Source organism: Megalops cyprinoides, chromosome 16 (genome assembly GCF_013368585.1).
Source record: "Megalops cyprinoides isolate fMegCyp1 chromosome 16, fMegCyp1.pri, whole genome shotgun sequence".
NCBI classification, from domain to species: Eukaryota; Metazoa; Chordata; class Actinopteri; order Elopiformes; family Megalopidae; genus Megalops; species Megalops cyprinoides.
The window spans coordinates 9,288,286-9,304,031 of record NC_050598.1 but is presented as its reverse complement, the minus strand read 5'-3'; the positions used below and the strand labels follow the sequence as shown (position 1 = coordinate 9,304,031).

The 15,746-nt window shown below is 45.9% G+C and overlaps 1 protein-coding gene across 5 annotated transcripts in view; it reads left to right on the top strand.

Moving 5' to 3' along the window:
• Nucleotides 1-298: 298 nt before the first annotated feature.
• The window catches only part of gria1a (glutamate receptor, ionotropic, AMPA 1a), a 72,370-nt gene continuing 56,922 nt past the window's right edge, over nt 299-15,746 (top strand). For all 5 annotated transcript variants that reach the window (XM_036548402.1, XM_036548397.1, XM_036548398.1 and 2 more), the window contains exons 1-2: nt 299-704; nt 1,094-1,228. In XM_036548402.1, the coding sequence (XP_036404295.1) occupies nt 623-704; nt 1,094-1,228 (217 nt within the window). In that variant the 5' untranslated portion in view covers nt 299-622. The remainder of the gene's footprint in view (nt 705-1,093; nt 1,229-15,746) is intronic.

Genomic DNA, 15,746 nt, shown 5'->3' with positions numbered 1-15,746 from the left:
GTTTATCTGCGCAACACTTCGCGAGATGGATTCTGTGCAAATGGTACATTCTGCGGGGGTACGAGAAATAAATAAATAAGTAAGTAAACAGCCAGGGAGGTTTATAACATTTCACGCATTACAGAAACGGGTTTTGATAGCGTTACGTTGTCGGGGTTTGTCTTAATGGAGATGTGCTAGAGAGGGGGGGGAAAGTCTGGGCTGTCGACGGTTTTGGGTGAACAGCGGGGGGGGGAAAAAAAAAAAAGAAAACCTTTGTGACTCGATCCCTCGCTTGCGCATAATGCGAACACCCGCGAGTCGCTGTCTCTCCGGGGAGAGGAGGAGGAGGAGGAGGAGGAGGTGGTAGGGGGGCTCGTGGCCACGGTTCCTCAGTAGCCAAGGACATTAGCATTAACTGCGCGCGGAGAGCGAGGAGCAAGGGGAGGGCGTCTCGTGCGGAGCTCTCCTAATCCAGCGAGTCACTCGCTGTTAAAGCGGTGTGAGCACACGCACGCGGTGCGAGGAGGAACAAGAACGGGGGAACAAAACGAAACAAAAAAAAAAACAAAAACAGTAAATCACGGACAGAATCTATGGTTGGAATTTGGCTATTTTTTTCTTCGCCAATGCAAAAGGAAATATGCAGCGAAGCTTCACCCTGCTCTGCACCAGTTTTCTGGGGGTGTGTTTAGGTTCAAGTTTCCCAAGTAATATTAATATAGGTGAGTAAAAAAAACAAACAAACAGAAAACGCCAATGCTAAATAACGCGACGGTTTTCACTCCGAACTGTTTTAAGTGCTGCTTTGCGCGGAACACCTGCTAATAATAGGCAGTTCTTTGTTCACTTTGTGTAACAGTGAGATCGGTGAGATGGCTCGTACCCGAACCGCACTGTAAATTCACAAAAACGGTCCTGTTTTTCTACAACGAAAGAGCACTCGAATATAAGTTTAAATGATTTCGAAAGTTGTTTCTCTGCTCAGTTTATGATTTGTCATGCCGTGGTCATTTTACGGATTAATTCTAACATTTCGGGGAAAAGAAAAAAAAACCTGTTACCACAGGTTATATTGTCAGAAAGCTAATGATGGGCTCTGTTTCATTCACAGGAGGACTGTTTCCAACCGGCTCCCACGAATATGAGGTTTTTCGGTTTGCGCTCTCGCACCATCAGGACATCCCCAAACTCGTACCTCAAGTGGATATGGTCAATATCACACAAAGCTTTGCAATGACATATGCTTGTAAGTAAAGTGCACACTTATCTTCTGTTGGATAACAGAAAGTACATGTTGCAAATGTGTTTTACGTGTTGCTGCACCGAGGAGAGCGAAGAGCGTTGTAACGTCTACATGTTATTGAGAAGGAAAGTGGAATCTTTTTTCGGTGTCCCTCAAGTCGCCAAGTGTCAGAGAATCATTTTCAGATGCCGTGATTTAATTTGCAGTCGGTTAGACTTCTCTTGAAGGTATCTGTGATTTGTGACCGTTGTAGGCGTAAATGCTTTGTTCTTCCGCCTACCTGCTCGCGAGTTGAAGAAAATGTTATTTTATCTCAGAACACACTAAGATGGAGGGACTTTGATGGCAATTTGCTTCATATCGTCAGTGCCACGCATGCACATCATGTTCTATCCTGAAGCTCTCACCGAATCAAAACTGTTTCAGCTCGTTTGTCATCACAGGATGACACAAGCACCACTTCGAAACATACCTGTTTTCCAACGTTATTTCTGTCGCCGGAGATTACTCGCATTCATCGGATGGTATTTTACTGTGAGCTCCTTTGTCGCAAATAGCTTTCGTCCCCGGTTCGTGTAAAATGCAGTTACTGTGGAGCATTCGCCCTGATTTAACTTTTGATTTGAATCAACTGGTTACAGATACTTTAATGGCAAGATGGACTTTATTTTGATTACGGTGAACATTATCACATTGAGCCTTGAGAGCTTAGCCTACTTCTCTCTCTCTCTCTCTCTCTCTCTCTCTCTCTCTCTCTCTCTCTCTCTCTCTCTCTGTTGTGCTTTCTGGTCTTAAATATTATTGTGCCAAAACGCCAAAGGAACATAAATATTCACAACAAATAAAACGGTAGCATTGCAATATCGTGTGCTTGGCGTTAACTCTTTATAATTATGTAGTCATATTAATTGCTTTGATGCGGTAGACACTGACAGGTAGAGTTTAATGGGCCAACACTTGGGGACACATTCACTTTATTGCTTATTGCCAAGACAACGGATCAATGGAAAGATGTTGCTGAAAGCCTTTAGATCCTCCACTTACTTATGAACGCATCAACAAAAAATCGACCATATGTCATTGTTTATTGGTGCCTTGATCACATCCAAATCATACATTGTAGCCGTTGCGGCAGTATGGTTGATATTTTTTCGTACAACTGCGGAATGGGACAATATTTTGTGACATCGTTGTTCATACCGGAGCAAACAGATCAATGCACAGAATTGGGCTGCTGTTTAAAATAAATAACATCCCTTGACCGAACACACCAGTCTTTGGGACTCAGAGATGCGTGTCATCCTGTGCTCTAGTATTATTCTCGCCCCCAATAACTCAAAATAACAAAGTGACAGCGCGCTTGGATGGCGCGCGTGCATCTGGCGCGAGAACAGAAGTAACATAATTCCAAGGAGGAATTCTCCAGCTCCAGTCTCCCCTGAGTTATGTAATAGGGAATGGTTAATTGCAATGGCTAGATCTACAAAAACTGGCAACACATCACATCTCCCTAATGGCGTGCAGATGTCAGTTGTAACACCTGTAATTGAGTTCCCTCGTGCTGCCAAGTCGTGTTTTCCACCAGGCCATCTCTGCCTCCATTGCATTATCATTCAATAATTTGGCTTTAATTGCATAGGATTCCTGTAGACGCTTTGGAGCTCTATGTGTACCGTTCTCATTAAAGCGTCGTTTTTGTGTTTGGCTCCGTTCCTCGCACTGACTTCACTCTGCTGAGAGTTCGCATCTGGAAGAATAAATCCCCGCGAGAAGTATGGGAAAATAAGAACGCGCCGGGCATTTCATTTGTCACATAAAACTGCGAATGGCGAAACGATGAAAATAGAAAATGTTCAGTGTACACACCCCGTTGAAGCGGATATATCACTCTCTGATAGTTCTGTCAGAGGCGGTGGGTTTAGCTAACAAATCCAATATTTTAAACGCCGTTGCGTTCATGAGCTGTATGTGTAACTGCAGAATGTGTGTCAAAGGGATCGAATCAAACAGGTGATTGCTTTCGTGTTTAAGACAAAATAAGTGCAGCGTGGACATCTGTGTGATAATGCACCGTCGTTGAAAATTAACTGCAGTCGTAAAAGAATTAATTATATCTCAAAAGTTTTGCAGCCTTGGCTGGGTTCTCTTATGCCTGTAACGGTTTTGGTTTGTAAAGTCTGGAAACCTCGACCTCGAACGGGAAAATCAGACATGTGGTGACATCACATCTTAATGATGTGCCTAGATCTGTCTCGCTGTGCGCAATCTCTTTGTCTGTACCGCACGAGCGCTCACCAGGGCTCCTCTGCGTCGTTCCACCCGCTGTTACAGGCTGTAATGAAACCTATATCATAACCGCGCGTTAATAAAGCTCATAATGTGAATAATAGCAAAATGAGTATTAAGGTCATCAAACGTGATAATTAATCTACTTCCCAGGATTCAGTGAAGTCAGGCTGTCTGCTGGGATTAGTTTTAAAAGCATAACATACCCCCAGGAAATACAACCATGAGAGCAATGCACATGTAGTGCCTCTAAGAAACAAATATACAGCCACATGTACCCAAAAGAACTTCACATCTGCTTACACAGAATATACACACCAATGTACATTCAAGTCACGCAGTCGCACAGTCAAGACACCACTTAGGAAAGGCCCATTTTAATGCAGGCTTTATTGCTGGGTGACAATAAAGGTTCCTGTTATATGGCAGTATCACAGAGTGACTTTTGTCCTGTGACTACGATGGGTGATTCCTGCAACGTGGTGCTGCTTCTGCTGCTGCAGAATGATATTGCATGGTGGTGGCGTGCAATGTTGTAGGGTGATTCAGCCAGGTCGTGTTGGATAAAACATAGATTTTCAATGGATGCACATCCCCTCTCTGCTGACATGCTCTGTAAATGTGCACAGGACAGTGATGATTTATGAATAAAAACTGGCAACTTTGAGCATCATTCTGTTCATTGATAATATAAGGATATAGTTAGAGGTGAAGTAAGAATGCACATTCTGTGCAATACAATCAGCATATTCACAGCTGTATAAGACTTCAGATTTGTTCAACATGGGGTCAGTCATGGTCATAATAATTTTTAGTTTTTTGTTATAGCGGTACTTACAAGCTTACTCATTTACTGTTAATACTTGTAAGAATTCATTGTGCAACCTTTCACTCGTTGAGTCAAAAGAGCCAGTATCCGAGTCAGATCAGTTCAGTGAATCAGTGCAGTTCTGTGATTTATGCAGAGCCTATATCTCACGTACTGGGTTTCTCTTTCTGTAATAAGCACTAAGACGGGAGGTGGAAGGAAAAGATGAAAGAGGAACAAAATTCCTCTCTCCGAGGAGAGATTTCTCAGAATAGCAATAGAGCAGTGGCTGCTGAACCGGGTGCGTAACGCTGGAACACTGATAGTTTATTGTCAAAAACAACAGCACTGCGGGGTCAGGTAGGTGCCGCGCAATCAAAAGAATCAATGCAGTTAGGCAGGCGAATTGATTCTCATCGTTCACAGAAATGGCTTTTTCAAAAAGAATGAGTCATTGCAGGATTGTGTGCCGCAACAGAATGCCCTGTCAATCACTGCTGGATTCCGTAAGGAGCGCTCTCTTCCAGTTGTGTGGAACTGTATCCTTTCATAGCAAGCCATGCAGCATTAACACCTCAGAGCCTGAATGATGCGGGCACACCCGTACACATCTGGTCTGGGTTTCGGGGCTTGTGGAGGGCAAGAGTGTGGCATGGAGGATAAAACATCGTGTTGCGGAGCCCAGATGTGTCTGCTACCATGATCAAGAGCAAGGGATTGGTGCTGTTATACACCCATGGCAATTGGGAATCCTGGTAGGGGGAAAAGGGAGATACTGGGGTTTTCCACAGATTTGTCTGTATGTCTGTGTGTTTAGATGGTGGAGAGAGGACAGAGAAGGAATGGTTTGTCAGTGAGCAATACCATCTGCGCACACAGGAAAACGTACCTTCCACGGTGTGTATGGCTACATGCCTGTAGTGATGTCATGGAAAGAAGAGGTTACAATGCTTGCTATTCCCATCTGACTGCCCAGGTGCCTTTATAATGCTTGCAGAATGGAGAGGTGTTATTCCATGAATTATTAAAGGTATTGATTTATTGATTTGACAGTGTTTTATGGTAATTTTCCATGTTATGACTGCCAATAACAGTAGTCTACAGTAGTCTACAGGCCATAGAGAGATTTTATGCATGTTTGATCCCATAGTTAAATGTCTGAATGCTGGCATACAACAGGGGAACAGCAGGAACCATTATGGATGTACTGATGGAGGTAACCTCAGCACACAACTCCCCCTCTTTCTCTACAATGGAATCGCTTCACAGGAAAAGAAAGCTACAGAGCTGGCAATTATTTTGGCAGTAATAATATCTTACCCATAGTTCTAGTGAATCAGATACGTGCTTGAACGAACCACGAGTTTGTACCTGTGCGCTTAGACGTGTGTATATACTGTACGCGTACGCAGTATACGCGATGCAGCCTCTGAATGAAAGATACTCCTGTGGCCGGCACACCCCACCCCCAGCTCGTCGAAAAGCTCTGGGCGGCACTGATTGTGTTCAGCCCTGAATGGCTCACTGAATGGCTGGTTGTGCCGGGGGGTGAAAGGAGTCCGGAAGGGACTGGCACCCCTCAGCTGGTCAGAGCTCGGCAGGGCACTTCCTCTGATCGCCTCTGCCTCTCCGACACCTGCTGGGTCTAGTCATCCCTTTCTGAGGGGGGGGGGGAGCGGGGGGGGTTCAGAGAAAGGGGGGGAGGGGAACAGAACAGGGATGCGAGAAGCTGACAGATACGATGCAGAATCCTGTTTTCTTTAAAATCCAAATTCACAGGCTGGTGCTGTTCTAGCAGTGCAGTGATTGTGTGGAACGCGCGTGCTTGTGGATAACTGTGGCGTACTTTAAACGGTTGTCAGCGCGTCCCCTCTCAACTCGGTCCCTGGGCACAAGATTAACAGTCAAACAGAGATGCCACCGGAGACCTTATGCAAATCGCAATATTAGTCACAATGCCCTTCAGTGAAGAAATTACATTTCCATAATCTGCTATTGAGTAAAATTTAAATACAGACAGAACAAATAAAACTGTCTCTAACAAAGCAGCGGAGCCAGGCAGCTTCCGACTCGTTGCTCTTTTTTTCCACTATATTCCAGTTTCTTTTCATATGTTACATTTACATTCTGGCAGCATTGACAGATTAAATAGTCTTTTCCAATTTCTGTGCTGCGGTGCGCATTATCTGTAAAAACCAGACTGAAGGATCGTTGAGGTAGAGAAGTAGTCTTAGCGTTTGCTAGTTGTTTCCCGTGTCAAAACAAGTCATGGAAAATGAGGGAACCACTCACAGGCCTTTGCTTTTGGAGCTTGGGAGCTTGCATGTAAGGCCAGATAGATCCAGCATGTAGGGGTGGGGTTTTGCCTTTGACGTACCTTGATCACACCAGCCTGATCAACACTCAGCCCAGATTAGGCCTACTAATGGCCCATGATTATGCTTCATGATTATTCCTGTTGGCCTCAGTAGAGTTCAGTAGAGTTCTGTTCTCTTGTTTGTTACAGAGACTCTGACAGCGCCTCCCAGAGCTATCCATGGACAACGTACTAAACAGCATTCACGCGCATACACTCGTGCACGCTGAGGACAGTACACACGAACAAACGCACAATCACGCACCCGCTCACATGCACAGAGACGTTCGCATTTGCAAATACGCTCATTTTAAGCCAGCACGGATCCTGTCTCGCGCTCGTGAGGCACGCTTTTAGGCGGAAGACTCCTTAAGCGCTCAATGAGCCGGTTCAGACCCAGCCCTGCGACCGCGCAGACGGGCGAGCGGAGCGAAACCGAGCGTAGCAGCAGCCCGCCGTCCCGCAGAAATAAAACGAGCATCGCGTTGTCAGTCATCCCGCATCCCCTGTTGATTCTTCCCCACATGACTCCCTAACCGTTCCCACAATGCAAGAGGGCCAGGCTGAAAAAGAATGGCAGACCTGTGGAGCCCTGTGTCTTTTTGCATGATTGGTTAGCGAAGCACCGCTTCATCGGGAGCATGTAATCTATTATTTATCACATCATAACTCAACTCATTACTCCCTGGAATTGGTGGGTATAAATATTTATTATTGACTTGGGGAAGTGGAGGGGGGTGCGGGGAGGGGGGGGGGGTGTTCTTTGTATTAAGAATGCTTTTTTAGAGCAGGTGGGAGCTGACAGTGTTTAGCAGGAGTGAGACGGGATTGCTCCAGGGAGGCGGCGGTTTAGACTACAATATCAGGAGGGGTAGGAAAGGTGTTGCGAAGATAACGAACACCGGTACCGCGGGCAGCAGCTGGGTATTGTGAGCGCGGGGGACGCGGGGACAGAATATAATTTCACGCCCACGGCAGAGTCGGCGCTGTGTTGATCGGCCTCGTGGCTGTTGTAACAGAGCAGGTGAATACGGGGAGGGGCGTCGCCTGCGGTACGCTCTGCAAAAGGATCCGGTGGTTCCCCCGGCAGCAGAATGGGAGCCGGGCCTCATTTTAAGCTTCTTAACAAAGGGGGGGGGGGGGGGGGGGGGGGGTGACAGACCAAGGGTGTGGAGCTGAGGGAGAAGGGAGGTAGGCATGTCCTGCCACAGTCCCATACTGTGAGCTGGTGTGGGGGTGTCTTACTAGTCATACAACGTGGTAGTACAAGATGTTCTGGGCTGTCTCTAAAAATGGTTGCTCCTGAGCTTCATACGGAAGGGCTTAAATCTCATTCGCTGTTTAAACGATCTTCATTCTCTTCCTGTTTTTGTTCTTCTCCTTGTTTTTGCTAGATTTACACTTAAGGCATTGTTTATCTGAATAATCCATACTAGTTAGGGGCACTTCTTTTTCTCTTTGTAATTTATGTCTTGGTTGTGTTCTGTTTCTTAATATCATGAAGTTGTTTAGCATTTGCGCAGGTCTGCTGATTATTTGACCGTGTGGGCAGATTTATTGTTTGTGCTTCTTAGCTGCAGGCGGGGCGTGTTGACTCTGTAAAGATCAATCTGTGCACGGGGGCACAGTTTAGATATGCCATTTTGCGGTATGGAGGTTGCTGGCTACCCTTTGTTTGGTTTCCCTCCAATCCTGCAAGATCTACATGATGATTTATCTCTTAGTACTGTCTTTGTCATGATTGGATCAATCTTACCATACAGTATACAACAATCTTATTATATGAACTAATAACACTAATAAGTTGTACCTTTTATTTGGCTTACTATTAAAATGCCTAGCATGGCTTACAGAAAAAGAATCCTACCACAATAAAAAGAATGGGTAGGAGTTGTTGCACTAAATAACCTACTTTCCAGTTAATTAAAACAAGAGTGATGTTAACTGTAAACGTGCCTATTCTATTTCAAGCTCTTAAGCCAGCACCTCATCATCTTCAGCCATGCTGTGAAGTATTCTGAGGTGGTTAGAGGGTGTCTTACTCGTTGTTGTTTAGTTGGCTGGGGCATGGCTCTCTCATATCTTGTTGGTGGTGCGTGGGCGTGTCCAAATGCTGATGGGCGGAGCCAATAAAGGGAGGGGCTGTGACGCTCCAGCCCCAGTCTTAGGGAGCAGGTAGGCAAAAGTGCCTGTAGGGGATTTAGGAGGCATGGCGCTGGTGCTGTGGGAGGAGGGGCATGCTGTGACTCCCTCCTCTGTCATCCGTCAGGCTCCTTTTTACAGTAATGGGAAACACAGTCGCCGTCAGGTTGCGTGCATGTCTCTGTGCTGCTTTAAAGTGACAGCGCAGCGCAATTCTCATTAGTTCTCAGCACCCACAGGATGGACGAGAAAAAGGGCTAAGCAAATGCTTTGTCAGGTGATTAATAAACACGAAACAACAGTGGGGGATAGAAGCAGCTTGTTCTCTCTCTCTCTCTCTCTCTCTCTCTCTCTCTCTCTCTCTTTCTCTCTACTTCCCCCCCTCCTTGTGTGTGTGTGTGTGTATGTATGTTGACAAGTGTTTGCCTATACATTTATTTATTTTCTATGATTACTACGGCTATTTCCACTAACTAGACTTGGTGAAAATGCATAAGTTTCTCACTCACCGAAAGATGCTCCCATTAAAGGAAAATGTATTTGTCCTTTTCAAAGTGAATTTTCCAAAAGTCTGCAATTGGCGGTCTTCCTCTTATCCCAGCCAATCAGGTGAAGCCTCGAGAGCACTGTCGCCGGTTCCAAATGAGCAGCTAAAACAGAACTTCTTTCAAAGAAAGGCAGTCTGACGCATCAGGCCATATTTCCCAGCTGCGTTATCTAATCAAATTCTTTAAGATTTAATTTGCTGTAATGAAAATGAGTTTCCACCCCATATGAAACACGTCTTCTCAGCTGTCCTACTTTTAAATGTAGGGCGTATAAAGGACCGTCATATTTTGCTCACGACAGAGGGATGTGCACACAACTTAGATCTTTGAGTGTCTTTTCTGTAGCTCAGCCCACCACCCATCACCCCCCTCCCCCAAGCATGTCTGCTTTTGGTACAGACATAATGGCTCTGTAAGCACATGCTTCACTCTGGAAACAGTGCCAGGGTTCTCCAAAGTAGTCATCATTATTTTAGGAAGGGAGGTATGGACCCTCCCCCCTCCGCACCTGTGCGTTATTGCGCACATATGGGCCGATAATGATGAGGCCCATTATCGGTGAGGGACTCGTCTGTCTTGTCCCGGTTCTGCTCCGATACCCAGGCGGGGCTTGTTCTGCGGGCTCGGGCGACATGTTGCCTCCGACAGCAGGCTGTCCGTGGGCCGCGAGGAAGAGCCATTGGAGCTGGAGGGCCCCGCGCTCTCAATTACAGGGCTAATTAGGTGTTAACGTAGCATTGTTCCATTACTGCGAGGGAGCGGGGAGAGCCGCAATAGAGAGACGTGGTCTGTGGCCCGGATCACCTTAGATTGATGCCAACATCTGCTCCCTTTGTCCCCGACACCCCTTGAATCAGCTCTTTTTTTCAGCGCTAATCTGCGCTAATGTGCACGCCGTGATGTTCCGAGGCCAAGAGGACGGAACAGTGTTTATCCGGCGTTTTCCGAACTCCGAGCGGCCGCAGGGCTGGAGGAAGCCATCAGACAGCTGCGTGTGCCCATTTCCATTCCACCTCCAGCTGCGGTTGGGGTCACCTCCTGCACGCTCTGGTTCCCAGAGAGCGGTCTCTGCAGTGTCGCTCAGCTTGTCCCGCAGTGGCCCGCGGAAGCCGCGCAGATTACCGACCGTGTAGAGGGAGCTGGGAAAGGAAGCTCTGTTTTATTACTCCCCTCACGAACCGAGGATCTACTCCCGGCTCTCGCTCCGAGGCCTAAGCCACAAAGCCACGCATCTTGCTTTGATGTGGAAGATGACAGGCGTCCTACTGTTACTATTCATATTGATTTCCTGACCCATGGTAACTAGCTGCCCCGTCTCCATGGGCAGGGCGGCCCACGCTGTCTGCTGCCATCTACGGGCGGCAGCGTGACGGTGCGGAGAGCGAGGACCAGCTGCAGACCCCAGAGCCGTGGCTGCCACCTCTGGGATTCTTAAAGGACAGCTGTTATCAAACACAAGCAGGGGGCCTGACAAGGGCCTAAGGGGGCCTCATAGCTGGTGACATGCGTTAGATATCTCATTAGCATAGATAACCTTCCACAGACAACAGGGAAGAAGTTATGGGACTGGCAACACTCTCTCACTTCAGGGGGGAAACCGCCTGATCATGGTGGGTGTTGGAGGTTGGTTTGAGATGAGCAGGTGTGGTGGTCTGTTACTGGCAGTCAGATCTGGTTGTGCCCTCTTTCCATGTCCAGGGGAGCTTCGTGACCTCTGATCCATGCCTCTACTCAGAACTGATTGGATAGTGCAGAACGGTGGAATCATTTCTTGTTATAGTATAAGCAGTATAAATTGTTTTTGTAAGGAGGTGATACATTTAAATATATGCTCACCAAAATGATGTACTTTGTCCTAAACAGGAGTAGAATAAACCAGTTCCCCTCCAAAAAAGAGGGAGGGGCCACAGTGGCAGTGGCAGGAATGAAAAATGAATTAGTTGAGAAGTTTGATTGATTAAGTGTTTTAATCTGATGTTATGCATTTGTGGTAGTTATGTGTTCATAACAACAGCATCAATGTCAAGTTCCAGAGTCAAATTTGCAATCAGAGATGCATCTAAATTGTGCACTGTGATGATAGGATCTGTCACCTGATTTTATCCTAAATCACAGTCATGGCTGGATGCTGAATTCAAGGGGGTTAAATATGGGGCTCCAGATATCCTTACCCCAGTCGAGTTTCAATCCATGTAGTATTTGGACAGATAGGAGGCAGGAACTGAGCCAGTTCTAGGCAGTTTTGCCTTTTTGAAAAGTCTAATACCAGCTCACAAATACCGTCAGTTCCCCTATTTTCCACTTTTATTAATTGTATTCTCTGTTTTCACTTGGTACTTTTGTGTGTGAGTTGTATGTAACGTATGTAACAATTGTTTAAAAGGTACTCTGGGTAATTCTTTGACGAAATTGTTCAACAAGTGAGCCTTGCAAGGGCCATTGGCTTGGAATGTGATTGGTATGTCAAGCCACTATTTTTCCTCAGGCACTTTTTCAAATATGTATTGACCTTTTTTAGAAAACATTACACTAATTTCACATTCCAACTAAACTCCAACTGAAATGGACCTATGTGATATTGAAGGGTGAACCATTTTCTGTAACAAATGAAACATTAACAACTCATCTGCAAAAAAACAAGTCTATTAGTACAGATTGTTGCACAGCATGAAAGAGAAGCCTATTAAGGAAGTTTGTTACTGTATCAATTAATTTGATTGTTTGGAGTGCCAATTCACCATTTCCTAATTTCGTTCATTAACCACTGGCTGACGTACTGCATCAAAGTTTTAGCTAATCAAAAGAATGCATGAGTGCAACCCAGAGGGAACACATCTGCTACTGAGTGCTGTGCTGTATATCTTTCTTACTGTTGTTTTTAAAACCGTCCAAATATGAGTATATTTCATTTATGTGCAAGTGGTTACTGTACGTCTTAAAGCTCACCAGTTCAGATTCAGTGTCAATTCAGTGTCATGGAAAATACTCAGCACTTTATCTGGCCCCCTCAGAAACCCATATTCAGTTTTATAGATTACCTGTAGGCTTCCGACTATCATCCAAAGCAAAGGTTAAATAGATTTTCAAAACTCACTAAAATATTTTCTTCAATGGAGAGGCACAAGCAGTCTTTTATTCTACTTGGAAATGTCCAGCTCTGTTTGAGAATGGTGTTTAAATTCTCAACGAGTCCGCCGTGGGTGTGCCATTGTTGAGACTAACGATCCTGACACTGTTTTAAAATGCAACAGTCGAGGTCATTCAAAAGCATGGCAGCGATGGTGACGGAGTCAGAGGCGATTAGAGAATCATTCATTTAAGGGAGGGCTGTGAGGTTTCTTTAAAGCCACTTTAAAGCCATGGTTCATCTTGATTTTTTTGTCCAGTGAGATGGCTCTTAATTTCTTGTGGCACAGTGCATTCACCTATTTTTATCTGAAAAAGGCAAAGATTGGAGACTGGCCTGCAGGCACTGGGGCAGTGTTTGAATTGGTTTGCTTTTTTTTTCTGAGGTATGAGTGGCGCATCAGCTGTTTTTTAATCGAAAGGGACAGGAACAGAACTGAATTGATTATAGACAGGGCATATGGGCAGAGGGCCTAGAGACAAGATGCAAAGGATGGTGGGATACGGTCCAAGGAGCAGGTGGTAGGTTTCACCTTGTGAATCAGTTCATTTAGACTGGCAAAGTAACTAGGGAAGATTTAGAGCCCAGAGCTGGTGTAAGGGGCTCATCAGACACGCCATGTCATATGGTGTGAATATAATTTGTGATGTCAACTTTTTTTATGGAAAAATAATGCAAAACAAACCTCATTACTCAGAATCTGACACGCAGTCAGAGAAAACAGAGTGATAGGGCCGTATAATCAAAATGGATGTTCAGAGGTTGCCAATGATAGTCTGTCACACTTTTATGTTGTATCATATTGGATAATGCAGTGTGTGTCCAGGGGTGGTAAGTATTTGCTCAGTCTGATGACTGATAACCTTGATACAGTGTATGTGTGCTCCTACTCAGGAAAGCCTGTTTGAGGAGTTTGCAAATGTGCAATACAGGTCAGGTCTTAGTAATGGCTATGCCAGGGGCTGATCTGTTGGCTGATTTAGGGACATTTTCTATTAGTTAATCTCAGATTTAAGTTATAGTCTGGAGTTTTTTGACAGTGACAGTGGTATCAAGGGCAATCATCAATGGTCCAAACATCAATGGTCCTTCTTGTGTTTTGTTGTGTTATGTCTGTGCCCTGAACCTGAAATGAGGCACACAGGTCTGTGAATCAGTTCACTTCTCATGAAAGATGTCCTTATTGAGCTTTGATAGGGAGTAAATGTGTCTTAATTTAAACAGCTTTGACAGAGAACAGCTAAATGCCAATAACTGAGTGATTGTAGAATTTACTGTGGTATTGTAGTAGCAGTGTACAATCCAAATCGCAACATCACACTCAGCCTCAAACGACAGCACAACTGGTTTCCATCGAGGGGAGGGCCACAAACCCCTGGTGGCGATAGAATCTGCCTGAAACCATGCACAGGCAGAGGGTGACAGGCAGTGGAATCTCTCAGCAGACAGTAGGGAAACAACACCAGGCTGTGGATCAATGGAAGAAAATAGTGAATGAATCCACTTTAGGCATGCGCATGGCTTCTCCACCTTTGTAGCTAGCACTCAGCAGTGCCCACTTTGTTGCAATGAATGGAAAAAAACTATGCTCACTAAAACTGTAATCAAAAGGAAATGTCATTAAAAAAAAAAAACAGAACAATACCACAAGAACAGTCACGCGACAGGGAGCCTGAGCCAGAGGTTTTCTCTACTGGAAACTCCACCACAGTCACAAGGCTGTTTGACGGCATTTGGCTGATGTCGGCACAGGTAGCTGGCCTTAGCGCAGGCCTCCAAGTGGGACAGTGGGGTAAGATAATGCCTCTGTCCACTGTTGGCCAACCCACTGTAAAGGTGTTTTGACAGCTCTTCGTGAAGACACACACGTGCATGCACGTGAAAATGCGCGCGAGCACACGTGCACGTATGCAGTCACGCACCCTCACCGCTTGGTCGCAGGCAATTAAGGGAGACACCGCCGGCTGTCTCTGTAATGTTTCTGTCATCACCCCACTGTATATGTGGGTAAAAGCCACCTCAGAACACGCAAGTTAATGATGGCAGCTTAATGGCTTCCCTTAGTGCTCTGGTGAACAAGGTAGCCAGATTCTCTCTCTCTCTCTCTCTCTCTCTCATTTGGCTACTCCTATTAAGAATAACCGCGTATAATCATAATGGCAATGTTTTATTAGAAATTACAGCTTATTTATGGGTGACCTAGAACTGTCCAATCAGGTTTGGGCTTCTCGGCGGATATCAGCGTTCGCCGCTGCTGATCCCCCCCCCCGAGTGCTCGGAGGTGCGTGCGGCGGTGTGTGGATTAAACGGCACGGGGGTCTCAGGAGGGGGAGCGCTCAGGGAGCGGAGGGAGCGCGGAGGGATTCGGAGGGAGGTCGGCCCCCCGGGAGAGGAGCGCGGAGCGGCGGGGTCCCGAGGGGGAGACGCTGTAAGAGCCCCTCGGGGGGAGCTGCGCGGGGATTGTCAGGCCCAGTTTTTTTTCCTGTGTACATCATCTCAGTATGGGAGATGGATTATCCCTCATGAGCACGCATGACGGCACCGTCGGCGAAAGAACACCTGGGGTCCCAGAAACACCCCCCCCCAGCACCCTCGCTTGGGGAGAGGAGAAAACAGAATGACCTTAACTGGAACAACGGTCCAAACCCAGACAGTTTTAACCCCGAAATCTGATAGATCACCCTCATGAAGTCCTCCAATGATGATGTCTCCTCCACACAGAGCAGCTTGAACATTTCCTTCAAACTGAATATTGTCTTAACGTCGGTACAGTGGGAGAGGGGGAGGTCCTCATGGCAGTCTTACACCTGTCGACATTTTCACCATGATCTGGAGAGACAATGTTGGACCATTTTCTAGGAGAGTCTGTCTAGTCATTTGTCATGTACTTGAAGCTGATCTGAACTGAGCGGAGCTCACTCCTTTAGCAGAACAGAGCACTCTCGTGATGATAGATGGGATGTCTAGGGAGTCCATGTAATGTGTATAGAGGCATAGGCAGTCTGATGTCCAGTTCCTCTATAATAGGGGTTCCCTTTGGGTCAGAATCCACAGATATGTCACAAGTCACAATCATGAAATGAGAGGTACATCTGAAAAAACAAACATTATACACCTTACACGAGCATTTAAATCAACATAACTGGATGCTGTGCTGGCTAGTTTATGCTCATTTATTACTAAGGTAAACAGTAAGTGCATAATTTAGAATATGTATGCACTTAATGATATTTATAGTCTTGCAGTGTATGCTA